This window comes from Chiloscyllium plagiosum, chromosome 9 (assembly GCF_004010195.1).
Source record: "Chiloscyllium plagiosum isolate BGI_BamShark_2017 chromosome 9, ASM401019v2, whole genome shotgun sequence".
Taxonomy (NCBI): Eukaryota; Metazoa; Chordata; class Chondrichthyes; order Orectolobiformes; family Hemiscylliidae; genus Chiloscyllium; species Chiloscyllium plagiosum.
This window is the reverse complement of record NC_057718.1, coordinates 66,431,597-66,454,003: the sequence shown is the minus strand read 5'-3', so window position 1 is coordinate 66,454,003 and position 22,407 is coordinate 66,431,597. Positions and strand designations below refer to the sequence as shown.

The 22,407-nt window shown below is 39.9% G+C and overlaps 1 protein-coding gene across 6 annotated transcripts in view; it reads right to left on the bottom strand.

Moving 5' to 3' along the window:
* The window catches only part of LOC122552912 (rho guanine nucleotide exchange factor TIAM2), a 370,627-nt gene that overhangs the window by 139,155 nt on the left and 209,065 nt on the right, over window positions 1-22,407 (bottom strand). For all 6 annotated transcript variants that reach the window (XM_043696131.1, XM_043696135.1, XM_043696133.1 and 3 more), the window contains one exon: window positions 14,578-14,745. In XM_043696131.1, the coding sequence (XP_043552066.1) occupies window positions 14,578-14,745 (168 nt within the window). The remainder of the gene's footprint in view (window positions 1-14,577; window positions 14,746-22,407) is intronic.

Here is a 22,407-nt window from a genome sequence, read left to right as displayed (position 1 = left end):
AGTCTAGCAAACATATAGAACATATCACAATGCAGCAGCAAGATAGGACATCTGCTGATGATAAACACTTCAAGTTGCAAGGCTGTGCAGATACTGGGAAGTTCCACCCTCATCAAATGGCATGCCAATGCACAGCTCTTACATCTGGAAGCACCTGTGCATGGACCTCTGAGGTCTGCGCTGAAGGAAAAAAAAAGAGAGAACACTGCTGATGATACAAAGCAAGTAAATACCAATTGTTGGGAGGATTTTTGAAATCGGAGATCAAATATACAGGTACACCCATGCATTAGGATCACCTCAAGTATCGGCTGTTGGTCAATTGGTATTGGTTCTACATTTAACATATTTGGGTCACCGCATCAGAAGGATACAGAAGAGATTGCAAGAAGCATTGAATTCAGGGAATGCAGGGCTGAACAGATGTGGTAAGAATCCATACTGTAGGGCCAACCTGTACAGAAGGTATAACCAAATACCTTTACAACCCTAAGCCTTAGACCAAGTCAGTATCTATGAACTGGTGGAACACAAGGGGAAAGATCAACACAGTTCGATTGGCTACCTTGGCTACACCAATTGCCAAAGTGACAACTGAAATGGATATTTTTTTTTATTGAAATGTCTTTTAGCAAATAAGATTAAGCAGAAGACAGTATAAGCAATTATGCTTGGGTAATGGGCCAGGCCCTGGAGTGGATGATCGAATCAAGGAGGTAGCCTCGTCTGCACCGTCTAAGAGATATGGGAAACCTTGGAAAGATAAGAATAATTCTTGATTAATTTACCATAGGAATTAAATACACTAATGCCAGGAGATCTGTTTAAGATGCAATTGCAAATTGATGATTAGAGCCGAGTAAGAATATGCCCACTGACTTGAGGTGCATAGAGTGAATGAACATTTGTGCCTTTTCAGGAGTATAGTCTGACTTGATGTATACACTTGGGGAAAAAAATCATAAGCTGTACCATTTGATCTCCTGGTTTGTCAAGGCACACTATAACACAAGTACAGCATGTCCTGAGTTTGGGGAGTCAGATAGTGAGTGACTTACTACATAATTCACAACCTCTGCCCTGCTCTTTCAGTTACAATTATATGGCTGATCCACAGTTTAATTTCTTGTAAGTGCTAATGTCCAGGCTGTTGATGGTAGAACATTAAGTGATGAAAAATGCTTTTGTGTCAAGGGGAGATATATAGATTCCCTCTTGCTGGAGTCATTATATTGCTCTATCCCCTTGTGTTCCAGGAGTTTATAGATACTGGCTTGGTATCAAGCAAAGGTATTTGGCTATACCATATACACAGGTAGACCCTGTAATATGGATTCTTATCATATCTGTTCTACCTATATTCCCTGAACTTAATGCTACATGTCATCCCTTGCACTTGTGTCATAAGTGATACTTAACACCTTAGTCAAAGTTGAATAATATCAGTGTCATTGTTACATGTGGGCATAGACTACTTCTGCAGCTAAGGTGTATACCATAGGAATCAATGCTAGAGTCATATAATTTCAATATATATTAAATGGCTTGGACAAGGAAAGTAAATATACTATGGCCAAGTTTGTAGATGACAAAAGTAGCTTGGAAAGCCAGCAATGAGGATGACACACAGTCTGCAGAGGAAGACAGGCTAAGTGAGTGGACAAAAACTTAGTAGATGGAATACAATTGTGTGGAAATATGAGGTAATGCTCTTTAGCAAAGAACCAAGCAATTGAATATTATATAAATGGAGTAAGAATACACAAATTACAGAACAAAGGGATTTGGGAGTCCTTGTCAATGAGTCTCAAAAAAGCTAGCATTCATGTCCAGTGGGTAATAGGGAAAGCAAATGGAATTGTGGCCTTTACCTCAAAGGGAATGGAGTATTAAATGAAGGTAGTTTTAGTTAGCTCCACAAGAAACCAGATAGACCACAGCTGAAATACTGTGAACAGTTATGCCCCCCATATCTAAGCAAAGTTATCAGACATTGGAGGCATATAGGAGAATGTTCACTGGGCTGACACCAGGTATAGAAGGCTTGTCTTATGAGGAGAGGTCAGGTAGATTGGGCCTATACTGATTACGAAATCAGCAAACACTCCCACTTTCAATGCTTCAGTGCTGTCTTTTGCACTAATATGCCATTCTCTGCCATCACCGAGGTTGGGGACATGTATAGTGCCTTTCTCCTCCAGTTAGGTGTTTAATTGTTCACCACTATGCAAGGTTGGATGTGACAGGACTTCAGAGTTTTAACTGATCTGCTCGTCATGGGATCACTTAAGACCATACTGCATCTGCTTTTTAAGCACAGACACAGACCTGTGTTGTACATGCATCATATTAATTTCTCCTTTTTAGGTATGCCTGGTGCCTGGTTTTGATTGAACTAAAATATTCAGAGCAGGGCAATGGGATGGTGGGATGTGGAATCAGGTGCATAATAATCTTTAAAAAAAAAAATCGGCCCTTCTCTTAATTCTTTGGATAGAAGATTGGCTAGCAGAAACAGGAAGTAGTGAAACATAGGTCATTTTCCAGCTGGCATGATGTGGTGTGCCACAGTGATCAGTGCTGGTACCTCAACTTCTAAAATTTATATAAACAACTTTAATGAAGGGACCAAGCTTTTGGTTGCTAACTTTACTGATGACACAGATATTTCCTCTATTTTAGCAACAGTAAGAGCGGTGACATTGAGGACCAGGGAGCTGTCAGGAAGGTGAAGTTTTCCTCTTAAAGACTTACCTCATGAACTGAAGGCTCAACAGGAGGGTACATGGGCATGGAGATTGCTGGGCATGTGAACTGATGTTTGCGCACTGTGGCTAAACAAGCCACAGTCCTGCTCCTCTAACCAAAAAAAAGACAGTGTTTGGAGAATTGGTAAGTTTTTTTTTCATTTATTCAATCTTTCTTGATAATTTAGGGCAGAGGGGATGGAGGCTAGGGCAGTTGTATGCTCTTCTTGCAGGATGTGAGACGTAAGGGTCACCACTGGCACCCCTGCTGACTTTGCCTGTGAGAAGCACACCCAACTCCAGCTCCTCACAGACCAGGTTAGGGGAACGAGAACCAGAGATGGATGAACTTCGGACAATTTGGGAGGCAGAGGTTGTGATAGAGAGGACTTATTGGGAGCACACCTAAGTTACAGGACAAAAGGTAGCTGGGTGACTGTCACAAGGGGAAAGGTAATAGGTAGACTATGCAGGGAGCCCCTGTGGCCGCTCCCCTCAATAATAAGCATACTATTTTGGATACTGTTGGGAGGTCCTACCAGGGGAAAGCCACAGCAGCCAGGTTTCTGGCGCTGAGCATGGCTCTGTGGCTTAGAAGGGAAGGGGAGAGAATAGGAGAGCAATAGTGATAGAAAATTCAATTGTGACAGGAACAGACAGGAGATTCTGTGTCAAGATTAGAGTGGTGCTGGAAAAGCACGGAAGGTCAGGCAGCATCTGAGAGGCAGGAAAAAAATCAACATTTCAGGCAAAAGCACTTCATCAGGAATGGCCACTTCTGCCTAGGAAATTCTGTAGTCGAGAGCAAAACTCCCAGATGGTGCGTTGCCTCCCAGGTGCCAGGGTCAGGGAGTCTCTGATCACATCTACAGAATTCTTAAGGAGGAGGGAGAGCAGCCAGAAGTTGTGGTACACATCGGTACCAATGACATAAGTAGGGAAAGGGAGAAAGACCTGAAAAGTGAATACTGGGAGTTAGGTTGGAACCCAGAAGGCAGAACGAGTAGAGTAGTAATTTCAGGATTGCTACCAGTGCCACAGTCTAGTGTGGCTAGGAATTCAGAGTGAGTGCAGATGAACATGTGGCTGTAGGGCTGGTGTAAAAATGAGGGCTTCAGATACGTGAATCATTGGACTACCTGCTGGGGAAAGTGGGAACTGTACAAGGATGGGTTGTACCTGAACTGGAGGGTCACCAATATCCTGGGCAGGTGGTTTGCTAGAGATCTTTGGGAGGGCTTAAAACTAGTTTGGCAGGGAGGTGGAACCTGAGCTACAGATCAGATGATGGAGTAGATAGTGAACAGCCAGATACAGCGTGCAGAGTCTATAAGGAGTGACAGGCACTTGATAGGACAAAGGTACAGTCAGTGTGATGGATACAAGTATCAAGAATACGGGTGACAAACCCTCAGCATGTATCAGTACTTGGAACAATGATGCTGTGACCATTACAGAGACTTGGATATCATAGGGGCAGGAATAGTTGTTGGATGTTCCAGGGTTTAGATGCTTCATAAGGAATAGGGAAGTAAAAGAGGTGGAGGAGTGGCATTGCCAATCAGGGATAGTATCACAGCTGCAGAAAGGGATGGTTTGTCTATAGAGTCAGAAACAGGAAAGGAGCAGTCACTTTATTCAAAGTTTTCCCCCCAGTAGCGACAGAGACCAGAGGAGCATATTGAGAGACAGAGTTTGAAAATGTGTAGAAGTAACAGGGTTGTTGTCATAGGTGACTATAACTTTCCTAATATTGATCAGAACCTACTTAGTTCAAATAGTTTGAATGGAGCAATTTTTGTCAGGTGTGTCTAGGAAGAGTTCCTCATGCAATATGTAGATAGGCTGACTAGAGGGGAGGCCATATTGGATTTGGTGTTTGGCAAAGAACCAAATTTTAGGAAGCACCTGCTGATAATGCTGGGCTGGTTTGTTCTACTGAGGCAAGGAAGGGATGGTAGGTTGAAAGAACCTTGGGTGACAAAGAATGTGGAACATCCAGCCAAGAGGTAGAAGGAAGCTTACTTAAGGTTGAGAAGGCAAGGATCAGATAGGGCTTTAGAAGGTTACAAGGTAGCCAGGAAGGAACTGAAGAATGGACTTAGGTGAGCTAGAAGGAGACATGAGAAAGCTTTAGCGGTTAGGATTAAGGAAAACCCTAAAGCATTCTACATTTATGTGAGGAACAAGAGGATGGCCATGTGAGGGTAGGGCCAATCAGGTATAATGGAGGGAACTTGCTCTTTGTGTCGGAGGAAGTAGGAAGGTTCTTAATGAATACTTTGCTTCAGTATTCACTGAAGTTGATGTTTGAAGATAGCGTGAAACTGACTGATATGCTAGAACAGGTTTATGTTAGGAAGGAGGATGTGCTGAAAATCTTGAAAAACACAAGAATAGATAAATCCCACAGGCCAGTTGGGATATACCCTAGGTTACAACAGGAAGCAAGGGAAGATATTGCTGCGCGTTTGGCAAAGATCTTTGCATCCTCACCTGTCCACTGAAGTAGTGCGAGATGATCGGAGGTTGGCAAATGGTATTTCCTTGCTCAAGAAATAGGGATAAACCTAGGAATTACAGCCTAGACAGTCTTATGTCTGTGATTGGCAAAGTATTGGAGAGGATTCTGAGAGACAGGAATATTTTATAATTTGGGAAACCATTGTTTGATTACAGATAGTATGGCTTTGAGGGGGGCAGGTCATGCCTCACAAACCTTACTGAATTCTTTGAGAGTGTAACAAAACACATTGATGAAGGTAGAGCAGTCAATGTGGTGTACATGGATTTTAGATAAGGTTCCCCATTTGATAAGGTTCCCCATGGTCGGCTCATTCAGAAAGTAAGGAGGCATGGATCACAGGGAAACCTGTCTGGATACAGAATTGGCTGGCTCATAGAAGACAGAAAGTGGTAGTAGATGGAGAGGATTCAGACTGGAGCTCAGTCACCAGTGGTGTTCTGCAGGGATTGGTTCTGCGACCTTTACTGTGATTTTTATAAATGACTTAGATGAGGAAGTGGACGGGTGGGTTAGTAAGTTTGTTAATGATGCAAAAGGCTGGAGGAGTTGTGGATAGTGTGGAGGGCTGTTGCAGGTTGCAATGAGACATTGACAGGATGCAGAACTGGGCTGATAAGTGGCAGTTGTAGTTCAACCTGAAAAAATGTGAAATCGTTCACTCTGGAAGGTCGAATCTGAATGCAGAATACTGGGTTAAAGGCAGGATTCTTGGCAGTGTGGATGAACAGAGGGATCTTGGGGTCCATGTCTATTGATCCCTCAAAGTTGCCACCCAAGTTGACAGGGTTGTTAAGAAGGCATATGGTGTGTTGGCTTTCATTAACAAGGGGATTGAGTTTAAGAGCTGCAAGGTTACAGTGCAGATCTATGGAGTCCTGGTTCGACCACACTTGAAATACTGTGTTCAGTTCTGGTTGCCTCATTATAGGAAAGATGTGGAAGCTTTAGATAGGGTGCAGAGGAGATTTGTCAGGATGCTGCCTAAATTGGAGGGCATGTCTTATGAAGAAAGGTTGAGGGAGCTAGAGCTTTTCTCATTGAATAAAGAAGGATGAAAGGTGACTTGATAGAGGTGTACAAGATGATGAGAGGCACAGATTGAGTGGATAGCCAGAGACATTTTCCCATGGCGGAATTGTCTATCACAAGAGGGCATAATTTTAAGGTAATTGGAGGAAGGTTTAGGGGAGATGTCAGAGATAGGTTCTTTACTCAAAGTGGTTGGTGTGTGGAATGCACTGCCAGTGGTGGTAGAGTCAGATATATTAGGAACACTTTAGCGACTCTTGGACAGGTACATGCAAGTTAATACAATGAAGGGTATGTATGTTAGACTGATCTTCACATAGGTTAGAAGACCAACACAACATAGAGGGCTGAAGAGCCTGTCATATGTACAGTAGGAAATTAAGTTGTGAATAGGAGCTAAGGAAGCTACAAGTTATGTTAATTGAGTAGGTAAGATAAAGTCACTATAGTCCTAATGGACCACAAAGTTGTTCAATCATTAGAGAGACAATTGGTGGTGGTTTAATCAGAGGGTCACCATGCGAGGACATAGGTTGAAATGGGCAGTCCTTCATAGTAACTTCAGCCAGTGTGGAAACTGAACACTGGCATCACATTGCTTTCCTGAAGAAATTTCCTGAAGAAGGGCTTATGCCCGAAATGTCGATTCTCCTGTTCCTTGGATGCTGCCTGACGTGCTGTGCTTTTCCAGCAATACATTTTCAGCTCTGATCTCCAGCATCTGCAGTCCTCACTTTCTCCTCCATCACACTGCTTTGCAAACCAGCCATCAAACTAACTGAGATAACCGAATAAAGATCTGGCAAATGGAGTATAATGCAAGAAAATGTGAAATTGTCCATTTCCGCAGAAAGAATAAAGCAGCAGCATATTATCTAAATGTTAAGAGAACGTAGATCTCGGAGATGCAGTTAGACCTGGGCGTCCTTTTGTAATTCATGCACCAAAATAATAGCAGATATAGCAAGTCATTAGGAAAGCTAATAGAATGTTATCTATATTAGTAGGGAAACTGTACAAACTGAGGAAGTTATGTTACAGTTATAAAAGTAGTTGCATTCCAGTAAAACCTCACGTAATAGAAATAATGGGGCCTACAGGAAATGCGAAATTTGGGGCAGACCAGCAAAAAAAAATCACTCACGATTGCTGAAAAATCACCCAAAGGTCTAACACCATGTATACAAGTAAACTTAACACAGTCATTTAAAAAATGTTGTTAATGTATTGACAGATGGTCATCATGGTGCATAAGGTAGACTCCCTCATTCCTGCTAAGCGAGCTATATTGCATATTCTCTCCTTATGCTCAAAAGACTTTATAACTTATAGCTTTTCTTCCCAGTGTTATAGCCTTTCTTTTGCTTTTGCCACTTGCAATTTTATCACCAGGACGCTTTTTGTTAAGATTTTGTCAAGATGCCCCTCTATCTTTTCAAAAAAAAGGGACAATCTAGGAGTAGTCTATCTTTCATAGGAAGCTGCTCGAAGTATTTCTCTCAAAAGCTGCTCTCTGTACAATATTTCTCTCATGGAACGCTGCTCTGTTGGCTGCGGACACCGGCGCATGCGCAGAATGAAGCACATGAAATGATTGCTGCTAGAATCGTATTATTGCAAACATAGATAAGGGTTCTCAAAACTCCCATTCCCTAATTCTTCAGAGACCTGGTAAGCAAATTGCACTGCCAGAATGTGTTATCTGAAAACTACCTGTACAGGACACTGTTGAGACCGCGTTTGGAGTACTGTGTATGACATTCGTTTCCTTATTTAAAGGAAATGTAAATATATTGGAAGCAATTCAGACACAATTTATCAGATGAATCTCAGTAATAGTTGGGTTGTCTAAGAAGGAAAGGTTGGATAGACTAAGTTTGTATCCACTGGAGTTTTGAAAAATAAAAACTAACTTGTTTGAAACACACAAGAATCTGAAAGATTTTAGGAGGGTGCATCTGGAAAAGATGCTTCGCTTATGGGAGAACCTAAAATGTTGGGTCACTGTTTCAAAATAAGGGGGCAGCCATTTAAGACAGTAGAGAAGAATTGTTTTCTCAGAGGGTTGAAAGTCTGTGGTAATCTCTTCCTTAAAAGGTGGTGGAAGGGGAGATTTTGAATATTATTAAGGCAAAAGATGACAGATTCATGATAAGGAAGGGAATGAAAGATTATTATGGGTTAGTGGGATGTTGAGTAATTGAGTCACCCATGAACTCCTTGAGTAACGGAGCAGGCTTAAGGAGCCAAATGGCCCAATTCTAATCCAATGCACATGTTTGTACACATACCTTAAATCCTAGAGAGTCAAAGATATGAAATAATGCTGTAGAAGAGCACCATTTCAGAATTCATGACATGAGTACAGATTCGCAATTTCAGTCTCACACCTCAAATGAGGAGTAACTTGCAATCACTTTTTTTTCTTGTTTCTCTCACTGAAGAACAGAAATGCTGAAATAGCAATCACAACATGGTGTGGGGAGGGGATAAAAGTAGGGGAATAAGACTAGGAGGAGAAATGAGGGAACGAGTGAAACAACTTGTATTTGTATTGTATCTTTAATGTATTAGACATTTCAGAGCATTCAATGGAGCATTATAAAAGATATGAAACCAAGCAACATCAAGTAGTATTGGACCAATGATTAAAAGTTTAAGTAAAGACTGGGTTTAAGCAACAGCTTAAAAAGGAGGGAAGAAGGGTAGAGAGATGGCAAGTTTTAATAAGGAATTTCCAGAGCTTAGACAGCTAATGAACAAAGATGAGCAATTGAAGTGGATTGCTTGCACCATTGGTGCCTTTCTTTTCTGTGACAAATATGACTCTGAATTAATTGAGTCTAGATACTTTGGGTGGTTGAGACACTGTAGGAGACAACAGCTATGTCAAGGCCATGTGGGAACTTGCATAGATAAAAATAATATCTGAGGCAACATGTAGGTGAGAAATAAGGAAAGTGCACCAATGACATCACTGTGGCAGGGGCAGAGAAGCTATTGCAGATTATCTTTGGTTACTTTATGTAAACATAAATGGAACCAAATAAGTTCAGTCCCACCCAACTGGGGATAGTATTGAAGGAAGACAATGTGATCAATCAAGTTAAAAGGCTGCAGACTGGTCGAGAAGTTTGCATAAAATAGTTTACCTTTACTATAGTCCTGTCAGATTTCATTTGAGAGAGAATCAGCTCCACTTTGGCACAGGGGCATGGACAGGAGTCTGATTAGAGAGATTTAAATATGGAGTTAATGGAGAAGGAAAGCACAAAAAGGGGCAAAAACGAAAAAGAAATGAAAGATGTGGAGCCAATTATCAAAAATGGTTTGATGTTGGATTTATTTCGCAACGATGCAAAGTGCTGCATTAGTTATTTGAATCACTAAAATTTAAAGTTGGCCAATGTAGCTTCATGCAGGTAGCGTTACATAGAATCAAAAGAACACATACAGGCTATTTGGGTCAACTTGTCTGTGACAGAATCTATGCCCCATTTGAGACTCCTCTCATCTCTCTTCTTTTAAGTCTAGGATTCAAACTTCTATATAAACATTGTTAAAAGGAGATATGCCAACTTTTTTGTCTTGCACTCATCAGGATTAGGATGCATCAAATTTCTTCACTAGCTCTCCTTAAAAGCACTTATCTTAGTCACCTCAACTACTCCTTGTTTTCTTTTGTTTTAATTGCATTTTGCTAAATCATTTACATCATCAGTGCCCAAATGCTGTTCTCTATTTCATTCTTTTACCTTCTGTGACTTTTTTCCAAGTGTCAATTCCTCTCATTATTTTTAATTAGACAGGTGTCCTAAACACACGAAGAAATCTGCACTTCCTTTTCTCTTTTTTCCAGTTTATTTTATTTCGCCCACATAATGTTCACAGCAACATTCTTTTATCAATGGGACATCGCAGTTCTGTAATTGTTGACAAGGTAAGGTAAAGTTGCCATAGTCACAAAAGACCATATGGATGCTCTCTCAGTGGGAAGATAAGTAGTTCAACTGGAAAGTCACTCCACCTCAGGTACTTCATAGTAGCCTCAGCTTTTACAACAACTGAACCTACACTGTTTGCATCACTCTGTTTTGCAAGCCAGCTGTCCAGCAACTAAGTTAACTGATACCCTGCTAAAAACAGTTCTTCCCAGTAATTAAAATGTTAATGTTAGCAGATCAAGCTAATAGAGTTATTTTAACTAAGTTTCACTCAAACTTTAGCATTAATAATTCATGGATATAATCTTGAAGCAAGTCACTGCCCTTGTCTAAAAGCGAATGAATATCACAATCTAATGTGAGGAGTTCAGTCTGATAAGCAATTCCAATTTTGAAAGATCAGACACTTATGAATACATTAAGTCGATTTGCTTTTTTATACAAGAACCAGAACATGAAAAATAATTTGCCTGGTTTATAAAATTTATGAAATAATGAAAGTTTCAATCATTGCAGCTCCATTTCATCATAATTGCATTTTCTAATAATAACATACATTTAGCAAATCAATACCTTGCAATGAGCCACTGCAGCCAATATGAAACTCTCCAAATTTTCTTTCAATTTTTATTAAAATATGCAGTATAAATATTTTGCCATGATTAATTGATTTAAATTGCTGATTACATAAAAAGCCATTTCAATTGTTTCAAGTTAATTTGCAATGATTGCTGTAAATGCTACAGACTTAGAGAAATTATCTTCCTAATGAATGATACATCATTGAATAGCATTAATTTCCTTAACAGATAGCAACGCCAAAGCAAAACTTGCGATGAATAAATAAAATGCAGAGAATTTGAAATGAAACAAAATAATAATATGTGCACTATTGTCCTCATTTGGAAAATGACAGGTGCAGGGATTTCAAATCCCAGACCTAGAGCCACAGGCTGCAAAATAAACTGCACCAAATCTTTAACCCCATACGATTGATAGGAGTACTTTTTAAGGCTTGTTTTTGACTTCCAACTTTCTACTGCTTTGCATTCTTCTTCTTTTTGGATATAGAACTTTGAGTCCCACCACCCTCTCATGCCTCAACCAGAGCTCATTCCTTATCACTGAACTAAAGCCAACTTGAAAAAAGGGACTTTTAGAAACTGGGCAAAGGTCATGAGATGATTCTTTATTGTGCTGCAACCAGCTGTAGGTTTCTTTCAATAAACTTTTAAAAAGCATAACCCGACAGCCATTTGCGATAGGAGGAGATGACAGAGCACTATGCCAGCTTAAATACAGGGAAACAGTAGGAATTAGATTGACATTGCCAGGACACACAAGCGCAATATCACTAACAATTAATCTCAGAAACTTCTACTGAAACAATGGAATGATGCTTATGAGCAAAAATCTGACGTAACGATCAACCTTTCTCCCCACAATCAGTTATGCCCACTGTACCTGGTCATCAAAACAAAAGTAGCCAGTGAATCAATTTACTTTGAGACCATCAGATCAAACTCAGATCTAACACTTACCCAATATTCTTATGTGCATATATTTACCAGAAAGGGTCATGGATTGTGCTCAGGAGCAGAAACAGAAACACCATTTGATCTTTCTCTTTCTACAGCCAGCAATTATCAGGTTAAATGATGGTTCTGCAAAGTTTGTGCGTCTAAGGGTTGAATCCTATGGTCAGTACAGTTCAGAATTGCAGTAAACTGCAGTTTTAGGTCATTGGGGCAAGTATATATTTAATGTCTGCCAACATACATGCAATCGTTAAAGCTACAAATACATTTTTAAAAATTGAAAGCTATAGCAAGCAGTAATTTAAAATATTCACAGACAAAGCATGTTAATAATCTTTGTCTTCGATTATCACAATTCAAAAATTTCCAAGTGAAATAGCCTATCATAAACAAAATATCAAAATAATCAGCATAAATATTATTTGTTTGAGAAGTCATCAAAAGAGGTTAAATTCAAGGCTAATTGAGTATTTCTAGAATACAGTGACCAACTTTGACAATGTCACACAACAGATAAGAAACTTCTAATGAATGCATCACAGTCATAATTATTCGGTCAATGTGTCTGAACTATTCTGGTGGACACAGTGCCACGAGTTCATATCAGTGCATCAATAGTTTTGATCAGTGATAACATTACATCTGTTCTTAAACAGGATATTCCAACATGTATGTCCAGTGAAGTTATTTGGGTGGAACTGAGAAATAAGAAAGGGACAATCATTTTACGGGACTGTACTATCGACACCCAATAGTCAGCAGGAAATTGAGAAGCACATTTATAAGGAGGTCTCAGTTATCTCTAAGAATAATAGGGTGGCTATAGTAGGGGATTTTACAGTTGGAGAGGAATTTGTAAAGTGTGTACAAGAAAGTTTTCTGATTTAAAAGTGGTCATTATTACTCGAGAAAGAGCAAAATGTGACCTACTCTTGGGAAATAAGGCAGGGCAGGTGGCTGAGGTGTTAATGGGGATGTACTTTGGGCCTTTTAATCATAATTCTATTGGTTTTAAAATAGTGATGGAAAAGGATAGACCGAATTAAAAAGTTAAAGTTAGAGGAAGGTTAATTTTGCTGGTATTAGACAAGAACTTTCGAAAAAGTTGATTGGGAGGAGATATTCGCAGGTAAAGGAACTGTGGGAGAGTGGGGAGGCTTCAAAATTGTCCAGTTGGGAGTCCAGAGACAATATGTTCCTGTTAGAGTGAAGGGTAAAGCTGGTAGATGCTGGATGATGAGAGAAAGTGAGGTTCTGGTCAAGAAAAAGAAAGGAGCATAAGTCAAGCTTAGACAGCAGGGATCAAGTGAACCCCTGGAGGAGAATAAGGGCAGTAGGAGTGAACTTACGTGGGAAATCAGGAGGACAAAAAGGGGACATGAGATACATTTGGCAAATAGGATTAATGAGAATGACATCAGTGGTGGGCAGGTTGTTGGATGGGATTCTGATTGAGTTTTTTGAAGAAGTAAAAAAGATTGCTGAGGTCAGAGCAGTGGACTTCATCTATATGGACTGCAGCATAGTATTCAACAAGGTTTTGCATGGTAGACTGGTTAGCAAGGTTGGATTACATGGAATACAAGGAGAACTAGCCATATGGATACAAAATTGACCTCAAAAAGATAGGAGACAGAGGGTGGTGGTGGATTGGTTTTCAGACTAGAGGCCTGTGACCAGCAGCGCACAGAAAGGATTGGTGCTGGGTCCACTGCTTTTTGTCATTTATATAAATTATTCAGATGTGAATATAGGAGGTATGGTTAGTAAATTTGCAAATGACACCAAAATTGGAGGCGTAGTGGAGAGTGAAGGTGGTTGCTTGAGATGGAGTTTAATTTAGTTAACTGTGACGTGCTCCACTTTGGGGGGTAGGGCAAATCAGGGCAGAACTTATACACTGAATGGTGAGGTCCTGGGGAGTGTTGCCAAACAAAGAGACCTTAGAGTGCAGGTGCATAATTCTTTGAAAGTGGAGTGTAAGGTAGACAGGATAGTGAAGGCAGCATTTGGTACGCTTGCCTTTATTGGTCAGTGCATTGAGTATAGGAGTTGGGAATTCATGTTGCACCTGCACAGGACATTATTTAGGCTACTTTTGGAATACTGTATACAACTTTGGTTTCCCCGCTATAGGAAAGATCTTATTAAACTTGAAAGAGTTCAGAAAAGAGTTAAGAATGTCTCCAGGTTTGGAGGGTTTGAGCTATTGGGAGAGGCTGAATATGATGGTCTATTTTCCATGGACCGTCAGAGGCTGAGGGGTGACCTTATAGTTTATAATATCATGTGGAGCATAGATACGGTGAATAGTCAAGGTTTTTCCCCAGGGTAAGGAAGTCCAAAACTAGAGGGCATAGGTTTAAGGTGAAAGGGGAAAGATTTAAAAGGGTAAGGGGCAGCTTTTTCACACAGAAGATGATGGTGTGTGCATGGAACAAGCTGCCAGTGGAAGTGGTGGAGGCTGGCAACAACATTTAAAAGGCATCTGGATGGGTATTTGAATAGGAAGGACTTAGAGGGATATGGGCCAAATGCTGGCAAATGGGACTTTCAATATAGGATATCTGGTCAGCATGGACAAGTTGGTCCATAGGGTCAGTTTCCATGTTGTACAACTCTATGACTCTAAAACTAAGTATCCCCAATCCAGCCAGACCTGGTATATTGTCCCACCTTCGCTCGACCCCTCAATAAAACCAACATGATACACTCACCCATCCAGCCAGTTTTAAAAAGATTTTTTTTAATCCTTTCATAAAATTATTTTTTCTCAGCTTCATAATAAATACCTTGCATGCCATAAGCAGTACATCTCCCACCGTATGGTCTGGTTTAATAGCCATGCTCACTACTTGGTTATCAGGAAAGCAGACACGAACGGTCGACTCTGAAGAGCTGTCCCAGATTGTACCCTCTGGTGCTGGAAAGTGGATGTTCAAAGATCCTTCTTGCTCATGCTGAAATAAAGTTCATATCAATTAATCAAATTAATTTCCCTCCATAAGAGATAATTCTATTACCTTCAGCCAAGGATCAGAAAGACATGCTGAACATTTAATATTGTTGAATTAAAATGAAAAATTTGATTTATTGCAAATTATTGTGTTTGTGCAAAACAAATCCTCACTTGCAGAATTACTGTGGTTACAAGTTCTCAACTTTTATAAATGCAAATCAAGTTTAAGACATCAGTGTAAACAACTGCAGATTATCTCTGGATACACCTGTATTACATTGGCATTCCCCAATAAATTGGTGGTGGTGGTAGTGGAAGAGTTGTAACTTAAGCATAGAAACCTACCTCTGGAAAGATATAGCCCTTCATAAAAATTCAAATAAAATTCGAAATTAAAAGGTGAAAAAAATTAGTCGCTGAGATGGTTATTTACTCTCCCAGCTTTTTTCATCTGAACTCGGATTTGAAATTTCAATTATAAAAGGCTGTTGGCTTATTCTCAAGTTAAGATTTTATCTGGAACCCACTGACTCAATTACTATCTTGTGATCAGTTCCAGATATCTATTACCATCCATAAAATATCTAAATTTTTCAATATCTGTGATACTAACTGTACTAATACTTAGCTCTTCAAGAATTAAACGTTAAACATATCATCTTTAGGCGTGGATTCAATTCAGGTTTCACTAAGACAACAGTATTTGAATAATATCAAAAATGGAAAAATTCTGAACACTTGGTAGCTAAATTATTTTTGTTGAATTCTTACAATAAGTACCTACCAGACAAGGAGGAATATTCACCTTCTGTTGAGAAACAAAGCAGGGCAAGTGATTATGGTGTCAATAGGGGAGCACTTTGGGGTAAGTGATCATAACTCTATTAGCTTTAAAATAGTGATGGAACACGACATGACTGATCTAAAAGGTGAAAGTTCTAAATTGGAATAAGACCAATTTTGAGAGTATTAGACTGGAACTTTCAAAAGTTGATTGGGGGAGGTTATTCATGGGTAAAAGGATGGTTGGGAAGTGGCAAGTCTTAAAAATGAGGTAACTAAGAGTCCAGAGACAGTATGTTTCTGTTAAGGTGAAAGGCAAGGCTGGTAGGTACGGGGATGCTGGATCACTAGAGAAATTGAGGCTCTGGTCAAGAAACAGGAGGCATGTATTTGGCACACTTGCCTTCATTTGTCAGAGCATTTAATATATTTGTTAGGATGTTATGGTGCAGCTGCACGGGACATTGGTGAGGCCACTTTCAGAATACCGTGCACAATTTTGGTCGCCCTTCTATGGGGAAGATGTTCTTAAAATTATGAAAGTGCAGAAAAGATTTACAAGGATTTTGTCAGGACTGAAGGGTTTGAGTTCTAAAGAAAGACTGTGACTATGTTTCCTGGAGTGTCAGACACCAAGGGGTGATTTTGTAGAGATTTATAAAATCATGAGGGGCATGGATAGAACAAATAGGCAAGGTTTCTCCCCCACCAACCCTCATCCCAAGGGTGGTGGGGGAAGGGTCCAATACTAGAGTGCATAGGTTTAAATGAAAGAGTGAAGCTTTAAAAGGACCTGAGGCATAACCTTTTAACCGCAGAGGGTAGTGCATGTATGGAACAAGCTGCCAGAATTTCTGCTTCATGTTACCTACATGCCTCCAGTTGAGCATTAGTTTTAGTACTAAGGCTCATTGATGTTAATTAATTGCAAAAGGAAAGCCAAAACATAGCCACTCCTGTGTGAAATGATGGTGACGCTAGCCATTTTTTTGGTATATGACTAAAGTACGAGGAATAGAAAAAGTAAAAAGTATGTTTTGTGGAGACATTGGACTGGATTTTCATGTGAGATTGGACTCAAATTAGCATGGCTGCCTCAGAAGAGGAATCTGAGAAAGTGGGATTTTCAATTGTGGAAGGAGGTGGGTGGGTCCCCTTGCCCACCATTGGCTGAGTCTAAAGGTGGCTTCATTCAATATTAGACCCTATAGTCCTCATTAATTCTATACAACATGCCCATTCATGCTTCAATCTCCCCAGCATTCCCTCCTATGCTCCATGTTAATTTCACTCCACACACCAACAGCACTTATATATTGCATTACACTTCTATATCCATTCACCCAATAAACACCTCAGCATAGATCCAATGAACCTTATTATAAATGCAGTGTATTCTTCGCAAATCTGCTGTTAGAACACCTTCTAAAAGTATCAACAAGACCTTTAAATAGCGGAAACTACATATACTTGACACCTTTGTGTCTTGCATAAGTTAACTCTGAGCAACTGACAAAATAGATTCAAGAGAAAATGCTGTCAATTATGAAATGCCTTCGTATGCATATGCCTGTCTCAACAGACTAAGCAACATCCAGGCTCACATACAAACCTCGGTCAGCATTAGTCTATTAAAATACAGTCTGCTGTACACAGCTTTTAATCTTAGATCTATTTTGTCTATTGCTCAATATTTATAGCGGGGGACCTAGGCTGTGGAGTCCTGCTCTTGATATTATAAGTGAGGCAACAATGGGGTTTGCTTAATAGTTACTCAAGAGTTAGACTATGCCCTTAGTAGTCTAACATTTCCTGAATAACTAACTATTTTACTTAATTTTATCTGAACCATCTGAAGTCTCCATTTTTTTTTTTTACAGAGATTTTCAGAGGGTTCCAGGATTAGAGGAAATGCCCAGCCGAAAATTAAACTTCCCAAACAATTCCTCCAGACTGTGCTATGATTGGGATTCCACAGGGCTCCCATATGCAAATTCCAATGTACACTGGAATAATGATTCTGGCCAGTGAAAAATCTAGGAGAAAGTGAGGACTGCAGATTCTGGCGATCAGAGTCAAGAGTGTGGTGCTGGAAAAGCACAGCTGGTCTGACAGGATCCAAGGATCAGGAGAATCAACATTTCACACAAGAGGGTTTTTTCCCGAAACATCGATTCTCCTGCTCCGATGAAAAATCTGACCCAACATTTGTTAGAAAAGCTACAGAAAAGACTCATTAGCAGAATATCCATCTTCATATGGAAAAGATTAAGATATTACATTGTACAATGATTGGCATAGATTCAACAACGCAACTGTAAATCGAAATAAGAGGTCCAAAGCGTACATATGTACTTGTGTACATTCAATTTATGAAAATACACTGAATACAACAGAGTTGGATATGTGCTATTATTCCGAACTCTACCACCACCTGCCATATCACCACCTTCACGGCTACTAAATTGTACACTGACCTCCTAGTCAAACAACATCTTGAATTTTAATTCTCATCCTTGCCTTGCATGTCCTCCAATCTGATACATGTGCATTCCCCTAATTGTAGCCTCAGAGCAGCGTGAGTTTAACTACTCTACCATTAGTGGCCACCCATTCAGTTCCCTTGGACCCAAGCATTAGAATGCCCCTCTCACACTTCTTCACCTCACACTTCTTTCTTAAGGAATTCCTCAAAATTCACATCTTTGACCAGGCCATTGGCCAACTAATCTTACATGTTGTCCAGCAACAGGATAGTTTCAAATTGCTTTTGAATGCTCCAGTGACATACTTTGGGGATGACTATTGTGTTGGAGGTCACAAAGGTTATTGCTATTACTCAGTCTGTTTTACATTCTTCAAAGTTACTAAGTTCCTCCCCAGAGATCAAGGGAAAAATGTGCTGAATGATTTTTATTTTATTAGCAAAACCAATTTCAGCCAAAAAAAAAACTTGTATTTATACAGTGCTCTCACAACTGCAGAAAGCCAGAGATCTGATTCGATTCCACACTTGAGCGACTGTCTGTGTGGAGTTTGCATATTCTCCCTGTGTCTGCATCGATTTCCTCCCACTGTCCAAATATATGTAGGTTAGGTGGATTGGCCATGGTAACGTGTCCATTGTGACTAGGGATATACTGGCTGGGTGGATTAGACATAGGGAATGCAGGGATACAGTGGTAGCGTAGGGAGTGGGTCTGTGTGGGATACTCTTAAGAGGACCCAAATGGACTCAATGGGCTGAATGGCCTGTTCCACACTGAGAATCTAAGAGGGATGGGGAATACGTTTTCAAAGATGTAAATTGAAAATGTATTAATATACCCGAAATATGCAAGCAAAGGTTCGTCTCAAGTAAAAACCAACCTCCTGTTTTTGGCCAAAAAAATCTGGAATCTTTTATAAAAATTGACCCTAGTCCTTCGCATAATTCACACCGACGTTAGGCTTCAGACTGCACAAGTTTATTATTGAGTGAGCACTATAATTAGTACAATTAGCATTCACTTTTTGTACAGTGGCTCCGCTCCGGGACTCCGGTCTGCCGGTCGTCCCGCTCCGGTCTGGGATTCCAGTCTAGCCCTCAGCTGCACCGATGATGTCATTGCTGCTCCAAGGTAAGTTTTGTTTTATAAAAAGAGAAAATAACAAGAAAAAATAAAAAAGGCAGATGGAATAATTACTAATTCATTTTATTTTCTATTCTCTTTATCCAATAATTACTGTAATTCATGGTGTATTTTTCTTTATTCGCTTAGAGACCATCTGGGCTTCTAATGATAGAGTATAAATTTTAACGGACATGAATTTCAGCCCCTCAAAAGGAATATCCATGTAATAGTCAACCTCAGAAATTTAACCTTAAAACATAGTCTAAACAATTTGACCCTTATATACTAGTAAACACAGTACTTCCAAAAATATCAATTTCTACTCAAACTGTCGATAGCATTACTTAAATCAGATAGTTAAAGCTGTGGCAGCATGACGTTAAAATGACCATGCCATTGTAGATTTTACCTTGGCAATAAAATATAGCTTTTTGTCCAACAGGCAAAATCCATTTGGTCATCAGGAGGAGGTTGGACATAGTCAACATGGTTAAGAATCAAATCTAAGTTTTAGTTCTAACATTTATAGAAATTTAAAATGAAGTTAAGGCGTTTTGGGCGGTATGGTGGCTCGCTCAGTGGTCAGCACTGCTGCCTCACAGCGCCAGGGACCCGGGTTCAATTCCCGCCTCGGGCAACTGTGTGTGGAGTTTGCACATTCTCCCAGTGTCTGCATGGGTTTCCTCCGGGTGCTTCGGTTTCCTCCCATAGTCCAAAGATGTGCAGGTTAGGTGAATTGGCCATGCTAAATTGCCCGTAGTTAGGTGCATTAGTCAGGGGTGAATGTAGGGGAATGGGTCTGGGTGGGTTGCTCATTGGAGGGTCGGTGTGGACTTGTTGGGCCGAAGGGCCTGTTTCCACACTGAAGGGAATGTAATCATAACATACTGACCTTTTGGCAAATGAGAAAACCATTCTTTTGTAGTATCACCTGTGCTCGTCAGGTTAAGTAGTTTTAGACTATCCTGTTGCTGGACAAAATAGTTACTAACTTGTTTTGATTAAAGGTGATTAAGTGCTGCACTTCAAAATAACTAACCCTGTAAATGATGAAAAAGTGTTTTTTTTTTTAAAACTTATTTTTATCCATTTTCTGCCAGCATTTATTGCACATCCCTAATTGCCCAGAAGGCAGTTAAGAGTCAACCATTGCTGTAGATCTGGAGTCACATGTAGGCTACACCAGGTAAGAATGGCAGCTACATTTCCTAAAGGATATTAGTGTAACGCAAATAAAAAAAGTGTACATTTGAGAATAACAAAGAGTTATGAATTCTTAAGTATCCAAAAATACTGAATACATGAAGCTTGCCAAATAATCTAACATATGTTACGAGAACATGCTGCCAATAATAAGCTAATTATTGAAATTGCTGACAGACTCAAAGCGTCTCTAATGGTCTAATAACTTTGAAATTTTCAACTCATGTTGCGTGTTCCAAAAACCAAAGAAAAAAGTCTCAAACAGTAGTTCTTTTATTGCATTTACACTGAATAAGAATAGATGCCAACAATTTAGTATGAAAGATCATTATTTATCTTAATGTGTCATTTGGAACATTCTTACTTTTAGTCTTCCAAAATTTTATATAATTTTTTAAAATGGTGTGTGCACTTTCCCCTAGATTCTCAACTTTCACTTTGGTGGAGGAAATAGTTTTTCTAAAATTATTCCCATGATGTTTATAAGTTAGTCCCATAACTTTTATGATGGTTGTAGTTGCCTAATACCAGACTCCAAAACCATTTTTCTTTTTGCCAGTCAAAAACTGGAAGTATTATTAATATGGCTGCAGCTAGCTTCTATACTGGGACACAAAGCGGAGTATATTTGTTGAGGGCTCATGGGAAGGAGACACACATGGAACAAAATTGTTTAAGAGACTCAAAGGGTTATAATCTGACCACTCAAAGATTGATTTGAACAACATCTAGAAACCTTTCATTCCAAGCTTAAAGGTTACGGTTGAGACACAGTACATGCAACATCACAGGCCACCTGAAACTGGAATTCAGCCTCTTAATCACTGGTGGACGTTTCAGAAGAAACTTTTGATTTTCATTTATCTATAGCCAGAACCTGAAAAAACCTGATCAGTAAATTATTCTTCTAATATGCATGAAATTCATAATTTATCCTGAATACTTCATATATTGTTGTTGTCATGGGTGACTAACTTTCCCAATATTGATTGGAACCTCTTTCGAGCAGAGGTTCCAATCAATATTGTTTTTGTAAGGTGTTCTCAGGAGGATTTCCTAACTCAGTACATTGACAGGCCGACAAGGGGAGGGGGAGAGGCCATTCTAGACTTGGTGCTTGGAAACGAGCCGGGGCAGGTATCAGATCTTGTGGTGAGAGAGCATTTTGGTGATAGTGACCATAACTGCCTCACATTCTACATAGCTATGGAGGAGGAGGAGGATTAGGCAAAATGGGAGGATATTTACTTGGGGAAGAGGACACTATGATGCAATTAGACATGATTTAGGAAGCATGGACTGGGAGCAATTGTTCCATGATAAAGGCACTATAGACATGTGGAGACTGTTTAAGGAACAGTTGTTGCAAGTGATGAATAAATACGTCCCTCTGAGACAGGCAAGAAGTGGTAAGATAAAGGAACCTTGGATGACGAGAGCGGTGGAGCTTCTCGTCAAAAGGAAGAAGGTAGCTCACATAAGGTGGAGGAAGCTAGGGTCAAGCTCAGCTCTAGAGGATTACAGGCAGGCAAGGAAGGAGCTCAAAAATGGTCTGAGGAGAGCCAGGAGGGGGCACGAGAAATGCTTGGCAGAACGGATTAGGGAGAACACAAAGGCATTTTACACTTATGAGAGGCATAAGAGAATGGTCAAAGAAAGAGTAGGGCCGATCAGGGATAGCATAGGGAACTGGTGTGTGGAGTCTAAGGATGTAGGGGGAGCCCTAAATGAATTTTTAGTTTCTGTCTTTACAAAAGAAATGAACTTTGTAGTAAATGAAACCTTTGAAAAGCATGCTGGAATGGATAGAGATAGAGGAAGCTGATGTGCTGAAAATTTTGTCAAACATTAAGATTGACAAGTCGCCAGGCCCAGACCAGACTTGTCCTCGGCTGCTTTGGGAAATGAGAAATGCAATTGCTTTGCCACTTGCGAAGATCTTTGCATCCTCGCTCTCCACTGGAGTCGTACCTGAGGACTGGAGAGAGGCAAATGTAATTCCTCTCTTCAAAAAAGGAAATAGGGAAATCCCTGGCAATTACAGACCAGTAAGTCTCACGTCT